This window comes from Haliotis rufescens, unplaced genomic scaffold (genome assembly GCF_023055435.1).
Source record: "Haliotis rufescens isolate VD_foot unplaced genomic scaffold, xgHalRufe1.0.p SCAF_11, whole genome shotgun sequence".
NCBI classification, from domain to species: domain Eukaryota; kingdom Metazoa; phylum Mollusca; class Gastropoda; order Lepetellida; family Haliotidae; genus Haliotis; species Haliotis rufescens.
The window spans coordinates 34,561,837-34,588,128 of NW_025963791.1; the positions used below are offsets into that span (position 1 = coordinate 34,561,837).

At 41.1% G+C, this 26,292-nt stretch overlaps 2 protein-coding genes across 5 annotated transcripts; both read right to left on the minus strand.

The window, feature by feature from the left end:
• Window positions 1-484: 484 nt before the first annotated feature.
• Window positions 485-6,946, minus strand: LOC124151231. The gene is made up of 5 exons (XM_046523597.2): window positions 6,518-6,946; window positions 5,734-6,114; window positions 4,915-4,953; window positions 4,419-4,477; window positions 485-3,283 (listed from the first exon to the last, which is right to left on the minus strand). Exons 2-5 carry the CDS (start codon window positions 6,035-6,037, stop codon window positions 3,116-3,118), a joined length of 570 nt encoding a protein of 189 aa, XP_046379553.2. The 5' UTR covers window positions 6,038-6,114; window positions 6,518-6,946; the 3' UTR covers window positions 485-3,115.
• Window positions 6,947-12,800: 5,854 nt separating this feature from the next.
• Window positions 12,801-25,959, minus strand: LOC124151232. Of its 4 annotated transcripts, none has more exons than XR_006863342.2 (6): window positions 22,260-22,794; window positions 17,226-17,776; window positions 16,804-16,848; window positions 16,261-16,304; window positions 14,976-15,187; window positions 12,801-14,866 (listed from the first exon to the last, which is right to left on the minus strand). XR_006863342.2 is itself a non-coding variant. In XM_048392640.1 (6 exons), the coding sequence occupies exons 3-6, from the start codon at window positions 17,515-17,517 to the stop codon at window positions 15,047-15,049; spliced, it is 522 nt and encodes a 173-aa protein (XP_048248597.1). In that variant the 5' UTR covers window positions 17,518-17,776; window positions 22,260-22,313; window positions 25,742-25,959; the 3' UTR covers window positions 12,801-15,046. The 4 variants fall into 4 exon arrangements, 3 of the variants coding, with proteins under 3 accessions (XP_048248597.1, XP_048248596.1, XP_048248598.1); XM_048392640.1 differs by adding an exon at window positions 25,742-25,959 and having other exon boundaries at window positions 12,801-15,187; window positions 22,260-22,313; XM_048392639.1 differs by adding an exon at window positions 18,842-18,996 and having other exon boundaries at window positions 12,801-15,187.
• Window positions 25,960-26,292: the final 333 nt, after the last annotated feature.

The following is a 26,292-nucleotide window of genomic DNA, read 5'->3' on the forward strand; positions in this document are numbered from 1 at the left end:
ATCCGGCATGACAGATACACTGTAGTAATATGAAAAAATCGGATGTCCTTGTTCTTTTGAGTAGTATATAAAAAACAAAACAATACAGCATTCAATTGTCACTCAGCACCAACATGATATTCACAGTATAAAAATTGTAATTTAAAATTGAACAAAATACCTGTGGGTTTCTGATTAAGCCCGTCCCTGTGAGACATAACAATACTGTGTATTGACGTCGTATACAGTCATGTGACGTACCTGTACCGGGAGCTCCTCACAAACAAATTCCATACATTCATGATGAAATATACTTATATATACTTTATAAAAGAATATACTACTATGCCACGGATTGATTAACTTTTCTTTCTTTGTTAGTTGTTTAACGCTGAACCACTCAGTAATATTCCAGTTATATGACGGCGGTCTGTTAAAAATTGAGTCTGGACCAGACAATCCAGTGATTGATGTCATGAGCATCGATCCACGCAATTGGGATACGATGACATGCATCAACCAAGTCAGCGAGTCTGACCACCCGATCCAATTAGTCTATGAAATAATCGGGTGTTGTTTTAACCTCTTATATAAGACATCTGCGCGATAAATCGCAAAGAACAATGAAGAACGAAGCGTGGTTTATTTCACGATAAAACATTGTACTAACTTATCATGACGTCATTTCTGGAGATTCAAATAAGCGCTCGTGCGCAACTTGATGACGTTCTTCATTTTCTTTGCAATTTATCGCGTAGCTGTCTTATATTCTAACTTTCAAGCACATTAAGGGCATGCTGATTTTAAAATAATACTTCAGGGCATATACTTTAGGGAATGCTTAATCACAATTGATTTGCCAAAACTGTATTTGTAAATCAGACGATAAAAAACGACAGGCGAAATCACCTTTAAAATATCAATTTTTTAACAACAAACATGGCGTCTAACGAAACCGAGAGGCGCTATCGCTTACCAATGCATTTGAAGCATAGCTGTTAAAATTGGAAGAGTTTCAAACAAATAACGCATAAGAATAACTGTTATGCAATAAATATTTTACTGAATGTAAAATATTTTCACTGTCAACACGGAAATGTAAGTGTTCTGATTTCCGTGTTTTTGCCGCATCCGACAGGCGCAAGGTCGGTTAACCTCGTCAAAGTGTTATTTTCACTGGAGTGAACATATCACATTTTTGTCACAACTGTGAAAATATCACTTTTCTAAACTTCAGAAATCTCAGTCTTTTGCACATAAGTATAATATCATAAAGTATATTATATTATATATTATGTTATTCCTTATATAGATTAGAACATAACGTCTTGACTTGAGTATTGCTTTCAAGTTGCCATGTTAAAATACCATTAGTGTATGTGAAACATATACGAACATTTTCATCTAGCAGACAACAGTTAGCTTTTTCGAAGTTGAACCAAAATTTATATTGTATCAATGTCTCTGGATGGAGGGACATAGATATTGTACAGGTTTGTTATGTCTCCAAACGTCTGTACGCCAAAACGCCTTCACATTGTTAATCTTACACACTGACGTTACCCTTTGTTGAAATGGGAAAACCAGATGGGTATAGCTTTAAATATTATAATCCAACCAACACGGTATTCAGCAAGCCCGTGAAAATTAAGATGCTCTTACTTACTTACTCGCTTAACATGATATTACAACATAGTAAGAGTAGTTGGATAAGGAAAGTTAAGTTTAGTCGTAGAAAGGAGGATCGCCAATGGAAACAAACGCCACAAATCCATTTTCGTAATCATAAGAAATCTCCGCTAAAAGCAGAGTTCCGTGTACGATTTTGACTTTATCATAACAAAGTGTTTCTGAAACAAATACCACTTTTCACATTGGTGGGACCAGTAAATCCAAAGCAACATTGCCACACTGAAACTACAAACAGTACAGAACTAAACGCACTTGGGAATTAAATTCACAAAACAAACTGGCGTCTGCTATATAGGATGAAAACACAAAAAATACAAAATATTAATCAACTTTCTGTCCAGTTAAATTAAAGGAAAACCATTTCCAAAAAACATAAGAAATCACTACTAAGCGCAGAGTCTATTGTAATATTTCGACTAAATCATAAGCATGTGTTTATGAATCACTATCAAATAGTGATGAAGTTCGCGAAAAGGTGCGCGAAGTTTGCCCATCCAGTGGCATCCGCCACAAACACATGCAAAGGCATGTCAATTGTTCACCAGTTCACGTCAAATTGATGTCCACCATAAAACTTTTTGAAAGCTTTACTGTGGCCATGAATGTTGTAACCCTGATCGAACGACGTTTAGGCAAGAATCGGACGACGCTCTTTGAAATCTTCGAACTAGAACTTCGAAAACAAATAGAAACATATAATGTCATCGTCACTTCAATCATATTGGGGGCGGTCGGGTAGCCTAGTGGTTAAAGCCCATGTGTGAAGCTATTTCTGGTGTCCCCCGCCGTGATATTGCTTGAATATTGCTAAAAGCGGCGTAAAACCTTACTCACTCACTCAATCATATTGCATTTTTTAAGTATGGGCGCTATCTGATAGTGATACAGTTATAAACGATATATAGTGATATATTAGTGGAGGAATCCAATAAAAGCCTTGTTTCAAACATATTATTAAAACAAAATGCGATAACACAACAGACCAAAGCGTTTCTTTAATATTATTGATATTAACAGTTTAACATTAAATTCTTACTCTTAAACGGTTGTCAATTGTTAGGCTTTTTATGAACACTAATGGCTTAACCATACGACCTAAAGTCACGATAGGAGGACTTTGTCTAAAGAGTATCAACTTTGCACTAATCAGGATCGTATTCCGTTCTAAAGTACTGATTATCTTGACAACCTTAATTAAATTATTTTTATATGCATGTTGAAACATTGTCTTCGTCTTCATGACTTTATAAAATTAATTTTCTATTTGAACTAAGTGTGATAACAATATGACGATATCTACAATCATCAAAGTCCTCCTTGTGTTGAAATTGACCATATGGAATTAATTATGTCAAAGGTCATGTTCAATTAATACTTTCATAAGCACGTACGTCCCGCAGTCATCGAATTTATGAATGAAAACAACGAGTTACGTCCCATTATCTCACTTCCCATCCTCAGCAAGCTTTTCTTTTGGCACAGTATCTTCCTCCCAGTCGTGTTCGCTCACTACATGCAGTCTCCGGTGGCGTTCTTGTCGTAGCGCTCTCCTGTTTGTCTGCACCGCTGCATCCTGCCTCTCCAATAGCTCCTGGTCTCGGACAAGATTTGACTGTCAGGTGAGTGAGGCACATGTTAGATCAAAGACTACACTTTTTTTCTTTTCTTTTTTTATAAATATGTATTATTCCATTTCAATATGGAAAGTGGGAAAATACATTTAAAACCAAGGTTTGTTTATTCATTTGTTGTTTAACGCCGCACTCAGCAATATTCCGGCTATATGACATCGGTCGGTAAAAATCAAGTCTGGACCAGACAATCCAGTGATTGATGTCATGAGCATCGATCCACGCAATTGGGATACGATGACATGCATCAACCAAGTCAGCGAGCCTGACCACCCGATCCCGTTAGTCGCCCCTTACGGCAATCATGTGTTGCTGAAGGTCTATTCTACCCCAGATCTTCACGGGTCTACAGTCAAGGTAGAAGACATGAAAAACTAATGTTAGAAGGCTTTATACAACGTTTAAAGGAGACCGTAATTAGACTTAAATATATCGCTATATTATTTTATGAACGCTTCACTCGTTATCATGACCCCGGACAGATGGTAGTTGACAGTTGCTTCCATTTCTTGTGATAAAGATGGATTCCGTTCTGTTTGTTTGTATTTTGTTTTCAATGAATCTTTTTGCAGAGAACAGCATATGGTTAACTGCATGCACTAAATCCAAACATGACAGTATATTTTGTTCAATATTTAGGTTACTATAGATATTGAAGACTAGACTTGACTTCCAGGTGAGAGGGGCATATTGTAGAGCAAATATACCTCTATAAATTAGAAAATACACCCTCCATTCACGGCCACTCGTGTCATTCAGGACTCCTCTCGGTCTCTCCGTACCAAAACCACACGACTGGACACGCAGGGCATGGGGTAGTGTGGTACGAAAGAAGATAACTGATATATACATCAATCAGGTCTGAACAGAGTCGGGAAATCTTTACTAGGTTAAGTTCCTTACCGGTAGCGGCGGTGGAGTAGCCTAGTGGTTAAAGCGTTCGCTCGTCACACCGAAGCACATGGGTGCAATGTGCGAAGCCCATTTCTGGTGTCCCCAGCCGTGATATTGCTGGAATATCGCTAAAAGCGGCGTACAAGCTCGCTCACTCACTCACTCACTCACTCACTCACTCACTCACTCACACACTCACTCACTCACTCACTCACTCCTCACCGGTGGGTCGTGGGGCTCATGGTCTTGTTCAGCCTGCATTTCCGTAAATTGTTCGGCGCCTGCAAAACAAGGAAATATTATCCCACAGTCGAGAGAAAGACTTTAAAGAATGACTTAAAACAGCTTGCACGGGAATTTTGATTTGCCAGAACTAGATTATTCAATTTTTCATCACCACAAACTATACACACAGTTGATAAGTTATAGAAGAGTTAGGATATATGTTACGGAAATAGTTTGATCAAGACAAAATTGAACATGACAGTTTTGAATGGAGACAATATGAAGTTACTCGTGTGCGAGCAATAATGGTATCACCCAGGCTCATCTTCGTTGTCAGGTAAGACGTCTGATATCAAACTAGATATTATATATGGGCGCGACTGAATGACATAACTGATACTATAATTCCTTTTTTTTACCAACTGCAGTTTAAAGAGAACTATGGAACAGAGAGAAAAGTAACTCCTGGAAAGTTGGGTTGTATCAAACTTGCCTCCACTGGTGCTGGATCTATAACTGTTGGACGATATTGCTGAAACACATGAATATGTAGGTATTAGCAGCCATTGTCTGGCATACGGGAGCAGGGAGCTTGGTTTTAGGCCACTTTAATCATTTTCCCATCAATATCACGGAGGGCTTCAATAACGGGCTTCACAGATTGTACCAATGTCGATACAAAAAACAAACAAACAAATACAAACAAACACAAAACAACAACAAAAACAAAACAAACAAACATACAAACGAAAAACAAAGCAAAACAACAACAAAAACCCAGAAAAAAACAAAAAACACACACACACATAATGGTGGAATCACATAGTATCAATTAATTGTCAAATAGCCCTTCCTACAATTGTGCTTTCTACAAGTTTGTTTGTTTGTTGTTTAACGCTGCACTCAGCAATGTTCCAGCTGCTAGTATGACGGTATTTGAAGTGCCGTAAAAGTAACAACTATTCCTCTGTATCAAGGGAAATACAACAGGGTCAAGTTTCGCTAGCATTGTTTGTTTGCTTGTTCTTTCACGCCACACTATTCCAGCTATGTGACGGGGGTCTGTAAATAATCGAGTCACGACCAGATAATCTAGTGATTAACATCATGACCATCGATCTAAACAATTGGGATACACTGACATGCATCAACTAAGTCAGCGAGCCTGACCACACGATCACGTTGGTTGCCCCTCACGACAAGCAATTCTAACCCTGATCTTCACGGGTATAATGGTAAAAGTGCAAATTCTTTTCAATTGTTCGCTATTTAAACCATAAGATGAGGTAAACATTGTGTTTATTAAACCTACCTGAATCTCTGGAAACGGTTGAACTCTCCGCTCTTTTAGAAGCCAATACCACTTGGTCTAAAGATTCTTTTACCTCCTGGACTAACCGCTCCAGCATCTCGGCTTTGGTGCGAGGGTTTGCTTCGGGGTTCGAACCCGGTCCAGGTTCTTCCGTATCGTTTCTTGTAGACGAGAAACGCTTTCTCGCATCAGTCTTGTCTACATGAAGTTCTATTTCCGAAGCAATTTGCTTGTTGTCACACAGTTGTGCGATAAGGCAATTCCGATATCTTTCGAAACTCTCTTCAGGAATGTATTCCGCCATTCTGCTTTGCTAGCCTCCGTAGTCACGAGCGAATATCATCTGAGTGTCCCAGTGGCTACTCGGTGAGCCCCACTAGCCTAAGATAAAACGTCACAAAAACATGATAAATACATAACAATAATAACAAAGTCTTTGATAGGCATTTAGGTAACAAACACACACAAATTATCAATGCAAATAAAAAGTACAATGATCATGAAAAAATACTGTTACAACCATAATAATACAATAATAACGAATATGATAATACCACACTGATAACAATACTAAAAATAGAAACAGCAGTATTAAACAGCAATTAATCTAATAACCTAATAATCATTTTCGATCTCGACATTATCGATCGATAACTGTTGTGTCCCAATCGGATTAATCCCAGCCTTATACATTAGGTTTACCTGGGTACGTGTTTCAACATTAATTCAGTTATTGAGACTTGATACTCTCTACTCTAGTTTTGCAAAGATGTTCGTTACGTACCGCGCCAGTTAGAAGGTCCACCCTCGTCTCTTCACGAACATGACAGTAAATGACAGCGAATGTCTCTGCAGCGTTCTCCCTGATCAACAATAGCCGCCAATAGTGTTGTTTGTCGGGTGATCACATGATGTCATCAAAATACCCTGATTAGTGTGACGCTGTCTCAAGTATGTTACCCAGTTATTTTTCTATGAACGATTTACATTCCAATGCATTTCCATGAAAACGTGTACAATGAAACTCAAGTACATGTATGTTACCCAGAAGTGCTCCTTGCCGACAAGGACTGTACTTAACAGTAGTAAGTTATATATTGGAAGGGGTAATATTTTTACGGGGTTGATTGGGGATCAGGTTGAGTGTTTATTCACACAATGAGATGTTCTTCTTCTTTTTTTCTTTTTTCTTCTTTTTCTTTCGTGCGCGCGCGCGCGCGTGTGTGTGTGTGTGTGTGTGGGGGGGGGGGGGGGGGGGGGGGGGGAGCTTTTTCACATTTCTATGAACGAATTACATTTCAATGCATTTGCATCAAAACGTGTACAATGAAACTGTATGTGTTCCTAAATAGCACAAGATAAAATAGATACCTTAGTAACTAAATACATACATAGTCAAAGACAAAATAGACAGACATAATTAATACATAATGACGATAACTAAATGGCTAAGTAAATGGCTAAGTAGCTGAATAAATGGCTAAAGAGGTAATTTTGTTGTATTTAAATAAATAAATAACTTGTGGCTATATTTAAGAAGGTCTTTCGCTATGTTTAGAGAATCAATCTTAAAAACGATAACTAAATGGCTAAGTAGTTAAATGAATGGTTAAATAAATAATTTTATTGTAAATAAATGGCTAAGTAAACACATAAATGGTTAAATAAATAAATAAATTGTGGCTATATTTAAGAAGGTCTTTCGCTTCCATTTAGGGAATCAATCCAGGTCTTCAAACATAGCGTGCAAACCCGACTCGTCTCAACAGTATGATTAAGGTGAGCGATATACCTGGGGTACACTTTACAAGATGATGACTGGGGTGGGACGGTGGATCATGTGTTCGCTGGTCAGCCCCAAGACCCGATTCAATGCGTAAAACGTCTCTCACTCGACCACAACCACTTGGGCGTAGCCTCGTGGTTAAAGCGCTCGCTCGCGATGCCGAAGTCCGATTCCCAAACTGAGTCTACTATACTATACTACTAATATTGTTACTATTGCAACAGTTACTACTACTATCAATAGTTAATCTAAGAACAATAATATTGATTCTTCCTAATAAAGAGAGACTACGTGATTATTTGCAGGCCGTGTTAAACATTTCCGCAACCAACAACACGCCAACGACCTATTTTGCCGGCCTATTTTTAATGCCACGTCCCTAGAGCGTAACGCGGAAGCGATCTAACTAACCTTGGACCATATTGAGAGAATAAAACTAATTTTAAGATTGTTGTTTGTAGGGGTTGAGGTAGGGCGTGGGGGCAGTGTCCCCAGTAATCCTCTACGGATGATGATGATGATGATGATGATGATGATGATGTTTCATACAAAAATATCTCCTGTAGAAACCTTGTAGAGAGGTACATAGGCCCCGGTACCCAAAAGTGAATATGTGTCGTTAATGCGACTTAAAAGAGGCTCGCATCGCAAAGATTCGGGTTAGAATTGGTCTTCGGCAGCCTATACTTGGTGTAACAGGCGACTAACGGGATCGGGTGGTTAGGCACGCTGACTTGCGTGGATCGATGCTCAAGAAATTAATCACTGGATGCTCTGGTCCAGATTCGAATTTTTATTGTTGATAGTGTTGTTGAACAACAAATAAACAAACAAATAAAAAAGCATCGAGTGGTTGCTGAGTTTGTTTAGCATTTTAACCGGTTACCGTTAGAAAAAGGCCAAACCATCATGGCCTACGATGCACAGCTGTACAGCATGACGTTACTTGTTCACACTCTCGGCCAGGCCTGTGAACAAACACTCTTCAGACTGCCGAGATAAAAACGCATATATTTCTTCATTCGACGTATAAATAGTTTTTATTCTTGAATTTAAGGTTTTACTTCTATTACTTTAAACCCAGTGTTGATTCCGGGCAGAATAGATCCCAATATCGGATGAATGCCGTGAGAACCGATCTGACTGCGTGTGGGACATCGTACCCCGTGAGTGTAGGTAAACGTAGTTGCTCATGCAATTAACCTCTAGTACGCTGTCCAAGACTTGATTGTTTACAGGTCGCCCTGGTATTGTTGGAATAGTGTTGCGGCGTAAAATATCCTTCACTCACTTATTCTGTGCCTAAATGGTTGTGGTGGGATGCACACACACATTTTGAAGCTAACCAAACGTGTATTGTAAAAATGCATACATACAAGATGTGATCATCCAAAATGCGACGCCCACCTCGTATACTGCGTATCAATTTTCAAAAATTCCAGCCAAACTGCATCATCGACGTGATGAATGATTTTTAAAAAGATGCTTGAAACAACATAAAGGTTTCGACAACTGCGTCGTATATTTGTTTGAACTTCCTTCTTTGTATAAAGACTTAACGGTTGAAAGAATGCGTCTTCTTTTATTTAGCTTATCCGCGTACCTCGTCTTCGTAAGGGGCGGCCGGGTTGCCTAGTGGTTAAAGCGTTCGCTCGTCACGCCGAAGACCCGTGTTCCATTCCCGACATGGGTACAATGTGTGATATTGCTGGAATATTGCTAAAAGCGGCGTAAAACCCTACCCACTCACTCTTCTTCGTAAAAAGGCAGATGTTTTGTTCAATCTTGATTGTTTACTGGCGGTCTTGATTTTGTTGAAATATTGATGCTGCTGCGTAAAATAACATTCACTAGTGGTAAATTTCACATTCGACTAATTTCGGAAATCAAAGTGTATGTTTTCACAATTTTCACATCCCATTATGGCAGTCGACAAGGGGACATGCACTTTCAGACAGTCACTCCCTGTATATACACCAGTACCTCCTGTAGACTGACCGTTGCTTCATCTTTATACCCGGTACTGTATACACACCCGTACCTCGTGTAGACAGACCGTTGCTACTTCTTTATACCCGGTACTGTATACACACCCGTACCTGCTGTAGATTGACCGTTGCTACTTCTTTATACCCGGTACTGTATACACACCCGTACCTCCTGTAGACTGACCGTTGCTACTTCTTTATACCCGGTACTGTATACACACCCGTACCTGCTGTAGACTGACCGTTGCTACTTCTTTATACCCGGTACTGTATACACACCAGTACCTCCTGTAGACAGACCGTTGCTACTTCTTTATACCCGGTACTGTATACACACCCGTACCTCCTGTAGACTGACCGTTGCTACTTCTTTATACCCGGTACTGTATACACACCCGTACCTCCTGTAGACAGACCGTTGCTACTTCTTTATACCCGGCACTGTATACACACCCGTACCTCCTGTAGACAGACCGTTGTTACTTCTTTATACCCGTCACTGTATACACACCCGTACCTCCTGTAGACAGACCGTTGCTACTTCTTTATACCCGGCACTGTATACACACCCGTACCTCCTGTAGACAGACCGTTGCTACTTCTTTATACCCGTCACTGTATACACACCCGTACCTCCTGTAGACAGACCGTTGCTACTTCTTTATACCCGGTACTGTATACACACCCGTACCTCCTGTAGACTGACCGTTGCTACTTCTTTATACCCGTCACTGTATACACACCAGTACCTCCTGTAGACAGACCGTTGCTACTTCTTTTATACCCGGTACTGTATACACACCAGTACCTCCTGTAGACTGACCGTTGCTACTTCTTTATACCCGTCACTGTATACACACCAGTACCTCCTGTAGACAGACCGTTGCTACTTCTTTATACCCGGTACTGTATACACACCCGTACCTCCTGTAGACAGACCGTTGCTACTTCTTTATACCCGTCACTGTATACACACCCGTACCTCCTGTAGACTGACCGTTGCTACTTCTTTATACCCGGTACTGTATACACACCCGTACCTCTTGTAGACAGACCGTTGCTACTTCTTTATACCCGGTACTGTATACACACCCGTACCTCCTGTAGAATGACCGTTGCTACTTCTTTATACCCGGTACTGTATACACACCCGTACTCCCCATAGACAGACCGTTGCTACTTCTTTATACCCGGTACTGTATACACACCCGTACTCCCCATAGACTGACCGTTGCTACTTCTTTATACCCGTCACTGTATACACACCCGTACCTCCTGTAGACAGACCGTTGCTACTTCTTTATACCCGGTACTGTATACACACCCGTACCTCCTGTAGACTGACCGTTGCTACTTCTTTATACCCGGTACTGTATACACACCCGTACCTCCTGTAGACAGACCGTTGCTACTTCTTTATACCCGGCACTGTATACACACCCGTACCTGCTGGTGACAGACCGTTGCTACTTCTTTATACCCGGTACTGTATACACACCCGTACCTCCTGTAGACAGACCGTTGCTACTTCTTTATACCCGGTACTGTATACACACCCGTACCTCCTGTAGACAGACTGTTGCTACTTCTTTATACCCGGTACTGTATACACACCCGTACCTCCTATAGAATGACCGTCGCTACTTCTTTATACCCGGTACTGTATACACATCCGTCCCTGCTGTAGACTGACCGTTGCTACTTCTTTATACCCGGTACTGTATACACACCCGTACCTCCTGTAGACTGACCGTTTCTTCTTCTTTATACCCGGTACTGTATACACACCCGTACCTCCTGTAGAATGACCGTTGCTTCAGACACACAATAAATCTTCTTTATACCCGGTACTGTATACACACCCGTACTCCCCATTGACAGACTGTTGCTACTTCTTTATACCCGGTACTGTATACACACCCGTACTCCCCATTGACAGACCGTTGCTACTTCTTTATACCCGGTACTGTATACACACCAGTACCTCCTGTAGACAGACCGTTGCTACTTCTTTATACCCGGTACTGTATACACACCAGTACCTCCTGTAGACAGACCGTTGCTACTTCTTTATACCCGGTACTGTATACACACCCGTACCTCCTGTAGAATGACCGTTGCTTCAGACACACATTACATCTTCTTTATACCCGGTACTGTATACACACCCGTACTCCCCATTGACAGACTGTTGCTACTTCTTTATACCCGGTAATGTGTACACACCCATACTCCCCACTGACCCTGTAATGTGTCATGGAGCTGTGCGTGTCATTAATAAAGAATAAAGCAATAACGGAAAACATCGTAGATCGTAGAAGGTTCACAGTTTATTATTATCAGCTGATTCCTGACTAAAGATAGGCACTCTTAAAGATCACGACCCCAACTGACACTGACAATGATCACTGATTAATAAATCAGAACAAATATGCAAGCTGATCAGCTGAGCAACTGTACTGTACTATAATAGCAACAGCTATTACAAAAGATAGCTAAATCAACAGAGATCACGTGATATGTAGTTATATCGTACGATCGATTCACATTACCATATCGAGGAAATTATTTCTTATATCATTAAGTCGCACTGTGCACTCTCTCTTCCTTGAGTTATGTGCGAAGGTTTTGTTTTCCAAAATATAATAATGTTGAAAGTAGGTTTGCGACAATGAGATGACGTAACACTATTGTATTTCGAAATTTGGAAAATTATCACATATTATCACAATACAAACTGTTATCTAAAGATGCCACATCAAAAATATTACTGTTTGTTTTTAAAGGATATTGCCAGATGGTATTTTAATATTTACATTATGAACACCGGACGGATATTAAAACATCCTGCCTTGTTCTTTGAAGTGAGTTAGTGCATGCAGTGACGGACCGTTTGATATTCCGGGGGGGGGGGGGGGGGGGGGGGGGGGGGGGGGTTGAATGTGAGGGGGCACTTTCCCCAGAAAATACTGAACATGTATTTTGCATCGGTTTAATAACAGGATAAAAGGATATAAACTGCCCGGCAAAAGAAAGTATACAGTTTTAAATTAAATTTGATCCCAAAATGACAAACGTTACTAGGTTAACGGTCGCCGGAATACTACAAACTAAGGCCCAAAATACAACTATGATACCCGTATCAAACGCACCATCTAATAACCATGTCTTGTTTGTTTCACTTTAGCCACCATCTTTTGCCGAGCAGCGTACTCGTTCGTTGGACGTTCTTGTCCCCCACGTAGGGTCAGACTATGTGTACTCCATGTAAACAAAAAAAACACAACATAAAAGAATCACAATAATGCCCATATGGACTGTTTATTAAACATACTGAGACACATTGGTATGAAGATCAACATGGCTATATTTAATACTGCTCACACTAAATATCTAGTAACGTTTTCGGGCATAAAATAAGATTTTACAGAATTCACAATTTCGAAATATAACAGTTATATTTAAATCATAACACTTAAATGTGCCTTAAATCAACCGTATATTTTTATTGATATAATTGCGCGAATCTTTTTCGCTATCCATCGCATTAAGGCAGGGGTAACTGTGTTCATTAGGTAGGGGATAGACTAACACTCAGTCTCATAGAAACAAATAATTCACTTCAAATTGAAAAGGAGCCCCAGTGAGATGGGTAATTCAGAACATGAGGAATATCTATACTTGTTTCATTTAGGGCTTTTGCATTACAGAATGGGATGGGCGGACGGAAAAATAATATGCTTAAGGGACTGTGAGACAGGCTAGGCACCACATTACATCGCGCCCTAATGACCACGTGTTAGTAAGGTTTTTACGTGCGAACCCCAAATTTGCCCCGATTTGTTTAAATTTATTTTTTATCTGTCAGGAACATGTCGGTGCTTCACCATACATGTAAACATCTGCGGCCTGTGTCGCTTTAGACTTTCCTCTACAAAGACTTTCCCCATTAAACATATACCACTCTGTGGCATAATTACAATGGGTGTTTGTAACGGGGACACCTCGTTTGCTCGGTTTGTCTTTACTAAAAGACATTGCAACAAACCGAATAATCAGGGGGGAGACTTTATACTGAGGGGGGGGACAACATGACTTTCGTTATTTTATTTCTCATGTACATACAGCATACATTGTAAATCATACATGTGTTCATACATACAAAATATATAAACTTAAAGTCAGAAATTAAATTAATTATTTACACTTCACATACATTTTAACTCACAAACCAATAAATCTTGCCACAGAATCAGCATATTCTGTTGGTGACTTGAGCCCTGATTTTCCCTCTCAATACCGCTACCCACATTGCGGTCCTCTTTCCTATCCTTTAGATAAACATCTAAATTGCCGGCACATTTAATCGCTTATCATAACATTCAGGGTGCCGGCAAACCGAGGTTAAACCGTTTGTAACAGTTGGGTTATCACATGTCACATGCTATCTCTTCCAAATCTCGTTCATACCACACGACAACAATAATACAATTACAATAATTAGTCGAACACATCACCTTGATTGCACATTGTTTTATCAGAGGTCATATACCGGTACATGGTCTCTGTTTTGATGTTCACTTGGCTGCAGTTGGTACTCTCGGGTGTATTCGGCCTTTTCCGGTATTGAACGACGCTCACATTTTAAATATGCTCTTCCTTAACTATTGTGAGTATTGATAATTTACATAAATGTGCATCATATCCAGAGTATGATTCACATATAAACATGATTATGATCAGTATCCACGAGGAAATGGAGACGAGGAAAGTTGTTCAGTTAAGCAGATTCTAGTTTTGCTAGAAAATTTATGAGAGAGGGAAATCCTGTGCTGAGGCAGAGAGTCGGAGACAGTGAAGAGGGGGAGGGCTCTTTTGCTAAAACTCGGAACTTTAAGAATTAATTTGACTCGTGACATTTTTTCCATAAGCATTCATACCCTGTGGGTTATTCTATAATTACGTCATGTCACATTTGCCTATCACCTTCAAGGTCTGACTTTGACACGTAGACATCTGCAAAACGTCCGGTATGTTGTCTTTGGCAATACGAGCGGCGTAAAATAATTCTCATTCTCTCACTCACACAGTGTCAGATTAGTGTGCACCCACTGTCAGAAGCAACAGTCAGTGAAAACAATATTGAAAACGGTGATTTTGTTGCATGGCTTGATGATTAACTAATAAAATCTATACTTGAACTAAATGGACGAAGTTATGATGTATTGTAATTTATAACGACAACGCCAGAGAATAACCAGTCTCGATTATCCATCGAAACAAAATCCATGTAAGGCAAATTAGCACTGAAAATCATGATGAATTTAGCATCTGGGATATAAAACTTTATATAACACACCTGTATGGTGATAAAACATAGCTGAACCGCACTGACAGACATATCATGTCACGTCATTCCTCACGTCATGCAGAATGATGTAACATCCCTGCGGTTTGAGAATATACACAGCTGTAATTCAAACAAGCATTCACGTGCACTATTGTTGGTATCTAACCGATCTGACAGTGAGACGCCGGTCTAGGTAGAGGGTTTTTCCTCCGCGACATCTGGGTCTTCCACGGCCTGTCGTGTGCCCCTATCCCGTCGTGGGGTTTGGGAGGCTGCTCCTTGCCGTTCCACAAAGCATACACTCTCAGGTCGCATCGGCACGTACCCAGCCTGTAACAGTGAGTTATCATGCATATAGTCAGACCGCCTTCGTGGTCTAGTGGATACAGCGTCTGCCCCGAGAGCGAAAGGTCGGGGGTTCGATCTCCTGCCATGTCATACTAAAAGACGTTAAAAGAGCGTGCTTTAATTATCCTACCTGGCGCTCGGCATTAAGGGGACAGAACAATGAATGAGTCAGTATAAAGTATCTGAGCTGGGTATCCATGTTAAACTACGGCATGATATCGTAGTCAGTGGGCGGGCACTATAAAACTTCTGTCAGTGGTGGGTTGGGGATGGTTTGGGTTGGGGATTGTCGACGACATACGACATTTGGTTTGGTTTTCAGGGCGGGGTGGTGGGGGGGTGGGGGGTGGGGGGGGGGGTGGGGGGTGGTGGTCCTCATTTCACCCCACCTTATAGTCAGACCCAAGAGAGTGATCGTTATATGAACCTCTGTTAATCTACCTGCCTCCCCGATTCGCTCGCAACCCAGCCTTACACACGGAGCCGTCATAGGCCCACGAGGCGAGGCGAGGTGAATAACCCACACAGACATGAATAACCCACTCAGACTCAGGATACTGACTCCGTGCCGACTAGTCTTTTTGGGACCCCTTTATGCCGAGCGCCAAACAGGGTAACAGCAAGTACCATCTTTTAACGTCTGTTGAGGTTGGTAAGAACAGGTCTGTATGTTGTCCACAGTACACAATAAACCATGCACGTGATTTAAAGTCATGTCAATAAATAACAATGTCATCGTTATTGTTATCTCCATCGAAGGTATAAACACGAGGTGAATGCAATCGCGGTTTACGTGACGTACTCAAAAGCCCTGCCGTATCACGTGTTATTATCCATTGCACAGCAGGATTGTCAAAAAATACATAAGCAGTCTTATGTGCGTTACACTGCATATTACACATTACATATGTTCTTACATTGCACTTTGGACTGTTGTGTTCTTGTTACGACGAGGGGGTGGGGGTGGGGTGGGGGGTGGGGTGGGGGGTGGGGGGCAGTGTTTGTGGGAAGTGTATTGGGGTGGGGTCTGTGTGTGAAGTGTGAAGTATACTTACATCTCCATTGGCCTCCTCTTGCACAGCCTCAATCAAGCCTTCATCTGTCAACATAACATACATCCAGTCAGCACATTGTATACCTCAGCTGAAGTCGAGCTTAATAGTCCAAAAACTTATAAAAGTGAACTGTTTCTCTCCCAGTGGCTTGAAATGCGACTTTAACCAATCTCAGTTGTGATCAACCTGTTTGTCTTGAATATTTATGACATTAATGGTATCAAATGTTCTGAACAAATATATTTATTCTTACTGAACAAAATATTTGTATTACTTCGAGTTGAGTTAACTATAACATTTCCTATTTAGTAATATATCCCTTCCCCTGATATGCATACATGTTTCGTCTCGCTTGTGGGCATCGAACTCGGGGCTGGTATTTTAGAAAAAAATAATTGTGCCTCAGGTTTTTAAAAAAATGTGTCCTGAAAAAGAAATATACAAATCATCCTTTCATTGAAAAAATATGTTTTGAAGCTGTGTCCGAAAAATAGGCTGAGGATATTAAATGATTCAATAATAATGTCAATATTGACAACGAACCTGGACTGCCCTGCCAGCTAGGTATACCGCTACTGCCTGAATATGCTGTAAAGAAATAGAAAATATGTACAAATTAGTTATATTAGTGAGTCTCATTGCGATACGAACGGTGTTAGAAGTACGCACTAAGAAACACAGAATTGAGTGAGAGAAACATACATCACACGCACGCACGCACGCACGCACGCACGCACGTACGCACAGTTAATTCACTACTTGTCGTAAGAGGCGACTAACGGGATCGGGTGGTCAGGCTCGCTGACTTGGTTGATGCATGTCATTGTATCCCAATTGCGTGGGTCGATGCTCATGATTTCAATCACTGGATTGTCTGGTCCAGACTTGATTATTTACAGACCGCCGTCATATAGCTGGAATATTGCTGAGTGCGGCGTCAAACAACAAACAAACATCGAGTTTACCTGAATCTCTGAGTTCCACAGATGCTGTCTCTTCAACAGGAAGTTTCCCCATAAGGTCGGAAATTTCTTTATTTGTCTGGTGGAGTTCTTTGACGATATCTTCAACCATTTTTGGCATCTTAGAAATCTTGGAGAGGGTAGCTTTAACTGGAACCGCCGCCCCATATCTCATTATGTGTCGTTCCTTCAGTTGGGACAGGTACTGTGTGTTTGTCTTGAGCTGTTCGTGAAATTTGTCCTTGATCTCCTTACACAACTGGTCATTTTGCTGATATACGGTGCCCTCAGCCATGCTTTTAAAACGCTTCAGCTTGGGACACGCGCAAGGCCCCGTGCAAGGTCAAGTCAAAGTTCCAGTGATGGTCCGATATATGTCTTCCGGTGCCTTGTCAAAATGGTGACGTCTCTTTTGTAAGTGACTTAAAAATTAAACTAGTTCCTGAGACACCTGACGTGTTTTAAGCTTAAAGAATTGTACGGATAGTCCAGGTCGATGAAGCATCAAGTTATTGACCAAAAGGAGTTCACCATTAAATGCCAATAACGCCAAACTGAAAACGAAATAAGAACAAAAAAGTTATTGACCAAAAGGAGTTCACCATTAAATGCCAATAACGCCAAACTGAAAACGAAATAAGAACAAATAAGTTATTGACCAAAAGGAGTTCACCATTAAATGCCAATAACGCCAAACTGAAAACGAAATAAGAACAAACAAGTTTGTTTGTTTGTTTTTTAACGCCGCACTCGGTAATATTCCAACTAAATGACGGCGGTCTGTAAATAATTGTGTCTGGACCTGACAATCTAGTGACTGACATCATGAGCATCGATCCACGCAATTGGGATACGATGATATGCATCAACCGCCCGATCGCTTCTTACGACAAATATTGGTTGCCAAAGACCAGGTCTAGCCCGGATCTTCAGGGGTAATACATGAAACATGAAATGCCTTGATAGACACACTTGATTGACACCATTTTGATAACGTCACGCTATTGTTGTTGCAGTTAATTGTGGCCAGAAATTTAGTTGTCTTTCCGAACGTGCAGTTTAAATCACAAGTAAAACTGACGCACCTATAGGTCATTAGCCTAGAGTATAGTGAGTGAGTGAGTATGGTTTTACGCCGCTTTTAGCAATATTCCAGCAATATCACGGCGGGGGACACCAGAATGGGCTTCACACATTGTACCCATGTCGGGAATCGAACCCGGGTCTTCGGCGTAACGAGCCAACGCTTTAACCACTAGGCTACCCGACCGCCCCGCCTAGAGTATAGAGAAATTATACATAAACCATAACATGCCACAGGTTCGTTGAATCTTCTGGGTTCGTTAATTCTACTTCCGGAATCATCCGACTCTCATGATGTGTCCGTCATGGAATCCATGACATACGCGTATAAAGACTAACTTCTGACTGCTTACTACTCATAAATAGTGTGACCCTACACGAAATGGTTTCCACTATATCTGTGGATTATGAAGGCGACGATGATAATGCAAACTAGATAAGATCAAAGAACCCGCTAGATGCCGTGTTAATTATTTTCACCTCAAAGAAATTACCAAATATGTTCAACAATGTTTATATTCGTATGACATTACTACCGGTAGCATGGTACGCTATTGGCCTCATCAGACCAAAGCATCGGCCTGGATCCACCTGCTAGCTGTCGCAGTAACCACAGTCAACATTGCGCACCGGAAGTTTCGAGCCGAAACACACAGAGCGGCCTTCCACTTGGGGGTCTAGTCATGGGAAGCTGGAATCAATACCTTCACAGATTGTGGCTAACAAAAAATTGGCAACAAACTATAATATCTTATCTTTCACTGAAGCTATGTCAAGTCACTCCGCCCATAAAAATTGGACAGCCCATTTAAAGAGGGCGCTTTATTCTCCTATTTTCCTTCCGGTGCATGCTAAAACTTAAAGGGGCACTGATCTAACGCAAAAAAAAAGTAAATCAACTGATCATTCATCTCTTGCTGGGCTGCCACGTGCATATTACATAACACACATTTCACCTCACTTCAAACCTGGATTTAGATTGAATAATTACCCCAGGCACAAGAAATGTCATATGGGAACCTTTGTCAGGTAATCTAAGTGGTGCTACCACTAATTGTACCTGTAATAAATTCATTAACTGAGCATCAAGTGAATGACGACAAATACACAAGTGTAGGGATATACCATAAAACGTGGATGACAACAAGGGAGTAGTAATCCTATTACCGACGCAATCCGAAATCCGAAAATGCTTTCACTGCATGTATACTTTTTTTAGTACAGTAAAGTACGGTTATAACGAACACGCTTATAACGAACTGACGGATATAACGAACTACTTTTTTGGTCCCGACTATTTGCTGTAGTTATGCTGTATATATGCTTATAACGAACTACGGTTAAAACGAACTAAAATAAATAGTCCCTTTGAGTTCGTTATAACCGTACTTTACTGTATTAAACAATAACCATCTGGGGTATTTCCAAATGACGACATCCGATGAGCTCCGCCGTTCTTTTTGTCTGTTTGTTTAGGCTGAAGAAATTAATTAACATGCGCCCTTTGTCGAAATCTTTTTAGATTAACCAATCAGTGTTTATGCAAAAATGCGTAAAAAAATATTGCCTCCAGCCTCCAAGTATATTTAGCAGTCCTTGCAGACGGTAGCCAAGTCTCTGGTCACGCTCAGTTGCGTTGCGTATCATCCGGGTACTCACGGGGGAAAAGACAATAACAAAGGCAACAACCAGTCCGGGGAATTGCGTTAGATCAGTGCCCCTTTAAGTGACAAGTGGCAGGTTGGTCATCACGCAACATGTACAGGAGTGCAGCCTACGATTGATATTAATTAGGTTGGGCTGTAATGTCACTGTAGATAGCAAAGAAGGAATATAATTGTGGTCTGAGGCCATAGTGGATCCTTATGGCGAAAGCTTACTCACACATTAATTATCTCATACGCAAAATGTTCCTTGTTCTTTATTCAACGTTTATGACACATCATTTAGGATTGATCGATGTTGATTTTCTTTACCGAGTTCGGTAAACAAAGAACCTGTCATTGGCGACTCAAGGGCGGGCAACTCTATATTACCGCGGTATGGCTATGTTGTGGTGTGATAGTGTGGATTATGTGGTTTACATCACTTCCTGTTTGTGGTAATGCATAATCAATATTCATGGGTCAAAGAACATCGTCCAAACATTTGGATCTTCTAACCAATTTCGAATGGAGCTGGAGGTAATTCCAGAAACTATCTTAAAAAAGTTTATGTGTATACTTACGAATAGCTGTGACATGACGCAACGAGTCCTGTATTCGATCATGCGATGAAATATTGTGCTTAGTTTTGCATAAGTAAACAGTCGACAGGTGATGTAGATTACGAGATTTACCGATACCGCGATGATATAGAGTCATACACAAGGCGGGAATTTCAGAGGATTGTGATCGAGGGGTCGTATATACACAAATGTGTCAAGTAAACGGAGTGAGTGAGTGAGTATGGTTTTACGCCGCTTTTAGCAATATTCCAGCAATATCATGGCGGGGGACACCAGAAAGGGGCTTCACACATTGTACCCATGTCGGGAATCGAACCCGGGTCTTCGGCGTGACGAGCGAACGCTTTAACCACTAGGCTACCCGACCGCCCCGTAAGTAATCAGAAACAATCTGCCAGTCTGCGTACTGTTATTTGTCATTTATGTTTTACAATTTCCCAAGAGAATTTGTAAGAACTACAGATAACTACCGTCGTCGTTGAGAGTGACTTTGCGTCAGTCTATCATGGCGTCACACAGGACGGAAACTTTTACGAGTTCTGTTTAATTTACCTGATCTTTGTAATGTATAAAAATATATATTTAATAAAAGAATTATTCCTTAATTTGTGCTTCGATACTCTTCCCATGAATATTCTCAAACACGTGAGCCACAGATCACTAATATGCTTCTTTTGAAATTCAATTCTTCGAGTAAATATCCATGTTTAGATTTCTAAACCCACCGTAAATTGTGATTTAGTAATGTGTCAAAAATTGCGAGATTTGCGGTGTACCTTTCAGTAATTTTTCTTTGAAGTGTATTAGATCTAGTGTGCGTGATGTAGTTTGAATTTTATTCGGCTTCGAAGTGAGGGTTGAAGAGGTGGAACATATGTGTAGTCCGTCATAATCTGCCAGGTCATCACCATGGAGTAGGCAATCACAGTCCTGGAATTCGATCGCACATAGTTTTGATACCAGTTATCTCAAATGGGTTCCTCGCCCACAGGTGTGTAAGAATTTGTTAATATTGACGTGTCGCTTCAAAAAGCTACGGAGGCGTAGTTAAGCCTAGTGGTTGAAGCGTTCACTCATCACGCCGAAGACCCGGGTTCGATTCCCCACATGGGTACAATGTCTGAAGACCATTTCTGGCGTCCACCGACGTGATGTTGTTGGAATATTGCTAAAAGCTGCGTAAAACCCATATTCACTCACTCACAGAGCTACTGGCTGTTCAAAGGTGTTTTCCAAATAGATCCCAGATCCAAATCTGCATCGCACTTTATATGCTTCAGCAAAATACATGCGTCGTGATCTAACGACGAATGAAACTTGAATTACTTGCTAAGAAACTCGCCTTCTTATATGAGCAGGACAGAGATATGATTACCGCAGCTACGTTAATCCGGAAATCTTCCTTCTTGACGACCACTTCAGCCTCGGAACGCTCACCTATACGTTTGTTTGTTTGTTTGTTATGTAACGCCGCACTCAGCATATTTTCCAGCTATATGACTGCGGTCTGTAAATAATCGAGTCTGGAAAAGGCAAACCAGTGATTGATATCATGAGGATCGATCAATGACATACATCAACCAAGTTGGCGAGCCTGACCACCCGAACTCTCCTCCTCTTACGACAAGCACTGTCGCCTCGTACGGCAAGCATAGGTTGCTGAAGACCTATTCTACCCCTGATCCTCACGGGTCGGTTACCTATCAGAGAAGGACAGTGTCTCTTACCTCTGATTCCACACTCCGGACTTGTGTTAATTAAAGACGGCTTCACTAGGTACCCTCCAATCAGAACCAACGAGTTTCATCGATATTTGTTAATATGAAGCACCACTGAACGAACTGCACGTTATAAAGTCTCTTCACCGTTGAGAAATCACCTGCATATATGAACTGCGCTTTTAAATGTGAATGTCTATATCTTGCAGATTCCTTCCTGGTTCATGGTGTCACATTATCAGCTATCTTTAGACCTTACAATCTATATACTACTTCCCGGATTGAATTCCCTGAAATTTCCCCCGAATATAAATACTGACAGGTAAACAACACCTGCTAGTTTCATGCACATTGTAAGCTCGTCAGTTGTCCTCCAACAGTTGGGGTACGGGTGGGCCAAAGTCTGAAGGAGTTCCAGTTCGCTGTGCAGTTTCGATCTTTGCTGTCAGGATCGCTTGTCATAGTTCGAATACCGGATTCGCTATAATTGGTGGCGTGGTGGATTTCAGCAAGTGATGAACATTTCCAACCTGTTTCTTGCTACTTGAAGCGGATACAAATAAACTAGTTTTACATATTTTATTATTTTTATTTACAGATTAAAATATAAAATGCAGCAAAGAGGGTTTGGGTGATCCTGGCACAGTCAGGCTGGTAAGGCTCATCATCAGCTCGGGGCCCTTGCCCCCTCTACACGCAGCCCAGACAGCGAATGGGACTTCTCCCAGGAAGCGCTGCCTAGACAAACCCGCCAAAACGTTTTCGGAGAATGTGAAGACTCATTACCCAGATTGTCATAAGGGCTGTATTCCTGGTAGCAAACCCGGCTACCCTCCCAATGTCAGTCAACAGATTGGGAGGTACCAAACCTAAGGCACCGAGAACAATGGAGAGTCGGACAACCTGGTTCTTGGTACGTGACATTTCGAAAGCGAGGTCTGCATATTTGCCATGTTTTTACTCAATCTTGTCAATCACATTAGTGTCAAAGGGGACAGAAAATTCAATGATATAAATGATTTCATTGCATTTATCAAAAAGGACAAGATCAGGTTTGTTGGCCTGGATACGTCTAAGGCTGTATACTGGCCTATTCCAAAGAATTTTGTATTTATCCTTTTCCATGACGCCCTCTACATATTCCGGGTCGTACCATATATGGACCTCTGTCAAAACCACAAGCATGGCGAAGACGGCAATAAAATGATCGAGTTACACCATCATGTCGATTTGTGTATCAAAGCTGGGCATCCACTGACAATGTGTTGGACAGTCTCATTACATTCATTACATAATCTACATTTCATATTTAAATTTTGCGTGGGAAGTGACTGGCCCTGAGCAGCAAACAGAAAGTTTTCTGTTTCACTGATAACTAGCGGGTATCGTCATTATTATTATTATTATTATTATTAATATTATTATTATTATTTGTACACATCTTGCGGGTATGTGCTGAACACGGCATTGTAGTTATCATATGTGTAAAGAACTGCAGAACATTTTGAGATCACATCGACCGATGGGCAAAAGAAAGTACCCTGAGTTTGTTTTTTACTTAATTGAAAGAACTGTTGTTAAATTTTATCAAGTCTATTTAGCCATCAGTCATCCCTCCAACAGTATGTAAAAAGCAAATCTGTAATGGGTGATGATGTGAAAAATTAAATGGGTTCGAGAAAAAACATCACTCCTCATCCATCAGCTTAACGTGATACAATAAACACTGAACCATGCTGATATGCGCACGGACAATTCCCCACACAGACAATTCCCCACATGGACATTTCCCCACACAGACAATTCCCCACATGGACATTTCCCCACACAGACAATTTTCCCCATGGACATTTCCCCACACAGACAATTCTCCACACTTACATTTCCCCACATGGACATTTCCCACACAGACAGACAGACATGCAGACAAGACAGATATGACAGACAGACATGGAGACATGACAGACGGGCATGTAGACAAGACAGACATGACATGCAGACAAGACAAACATGACAGACAGACATGTAGACAAGACAGAAAAGACAAACAGACATGCAGAGAAGACAGATATGACAGACATGTAGACAAGACAGACAGACATGCAGACAAGACATATATGACAGACAGACATATATACGCAAATGTGTCAAGTAAGTAATCAATAACAATCTGCCAGTCTGCGTTCTGTTATTTGTTTTTATGTTTTACAATTTCCCAAAAGAATTAGTCAGAAATACAGATAACTACCGTTGTCGTTGAGAGTGACTTTGCGTCAGTCTATCATGGCGTCACACAGAACGAAAACTTTTACGAGTTCTGTTGAATTTACCTGATCATTGTAATGTATATATATTTAATTATTCCTTAATTTGTGCTTCGATACTCTTCCCATGAATATTCTCAAACACGTGAGCCACAGATCACTAATATGCTACTTTTGAAATTCAATTCTTCGAGTAAATATCCTATGTTTAGATGTCTAAACCCACCGTAAATGGTGATTTAGTAATGTGTCAAAAATTACGAGATTTGCGGTGTACCTTTCAGTAATTTTGCTTTGAAGTGTATTAGATCTAGTGTGCGTGATGTATTTTAAATTTTATTCGGCTTCGAAGTGAGGGTTGAAGAGGTGGGACATATGTGTAGTCCGTCATAACCTGACAGGTCATCACCATGGAGTAGGCAATCACAGTCCTGGAAATCGATCTACCACATAGTTTTGATACCAGTTATCCCAAATGGGTTCCTCACCCACAGGTGAGTAAGAAGCTTGTTAATATTGACGTGTCGCTTCAAAAAGCTACGGAGGCGTAGTGCAGCCTAGTGGTTGAAGCGTTCACTCATCACGCCGAAGACCCGGGTTCGATTCCCCACATGGGTACAATGTCTGAAGACCATTTCTGGCGTCCACCGACGTGATGTTGTTGGAATATTGCTAAAAGCTGCGTAAAACCCATATTCACTCACTCACAGAGCTACTGGCTGTTCAAAGGTGTTTTCCAAATAGATCCCAGATCCAAATCTGCATCGCACTTTATATGCTTCAGCAAAATACATGCGTCGTGATCTAACGACGAATGAAACTTGAATTACTTGCTAAGAAACTCGCCTTCTTATATGAGCAGGACAGAGATATGATTACCGCAGCTACGTTAATCCGGAAATCTTCCTTCTTGACGACCACTTCAGCCTCGGAACGCTCACCTATAAGTTTGTTTGTTTGTTATTTAACGCCGCACTCAGCATATTTTCCAGCTATATGACTGCGGTCTGTAAATAATCGAGTCTGGAAAAGGCAAACCAGTGATTGATATCATGAGGATCGATCCATAACATACATCAACCAAGTTGGCGAGCCTGACCACCCGAACTCTCCTCCTCTTACGACAAGCACTGTCGCCTCGTACGGCAAGCATAGGTTGCTGAAGACCTATTCTACCCCTGATCCTCACGAGTCGCTTACCTATCAGAGAAGGACAGTGTCTCTTACCTCTGACTCCACACTCCGGACTTGTGTTGATTAAAGACGGCTTCACTAGGTACCCTCCAATCAGAACCAACGAGTTTCATCGATATTTGTTAATATGAAGCACCACTGAACGAACTGCACGTTATAAAGTCTCTTCACCGTTGAGAAATCACCTGCATATATGAACTGCGCTTTTAAATGTGAATGTCTATATCTTGCAGATTCCTTCCTGGTTAATGGTGTCACATTATCAGCTATCTTTAGACCTTACAATCTATATACTACTTCCCGGATTGAATTCCCTGAAATTTCCCCCGAATATAAATACTGACAGGTAAACAACACCTGCTAGTTTCATGCACATTGTAAGCTCGTCAGTTGTCCTCCAACAGTTGGGGTACGGGTGGGCCAAAGTCTGAAGGAGTTCCAGTTCGCTGTGCAGTTTCGATCTTTGCTGTCAGGATCGCTTGTCATAGTTCGAATACCGGATTCGCTATAATTGGTGGCGTGGTGGATTTCAGCAAGTGATGAACATTTCCAACCTGTTTCTTGCTACTTTAAGCGGATACAAG

Coding starts and splice junctions, on each gene's coding strand:
- LOC124151231 (XM_046523597.2), bottom strand. CDS start 6,037: ATGGCGGAATACATTCCTGAAGAGAGTTTCGAAAGATATCGGAATTGC. Junction 4,954..5,733: donor AACCGTTTCCAGAGATTCAG/GTAGGTTTAATA, acceptor CATGTGTTTCAG/CAATATCGTCCAACAGTTAT. Junction 3,284..4,418: donor ATGAGCCCCACGACCCACCG/GTGAGGAGTGAG, acceptor CTCACCTGACAG/TCAAATCTTGTCCGAGACCA.
- LOC124151232 (XM_048392641.1), bottom strand. CDS start 17,517: ATGGCTGAGGGCACCGTATATCAGCAAAATGACCAGTTGTGTAAGGAG. Junction 16,849..17,225: donor TGTGGAACTCAGAGATTCAG/GTAAACTCGATG, acceptor ATTTCTTTACAG/CATATTCAGGCAGTAGCGGT. Junction 15,188..16,260: donor AAGAGGAGGCCAATGGAGAT/GTAAGTATACTT, acceptor TCACTGTTACAG/GCTGGGTACGTGCCGATGCG.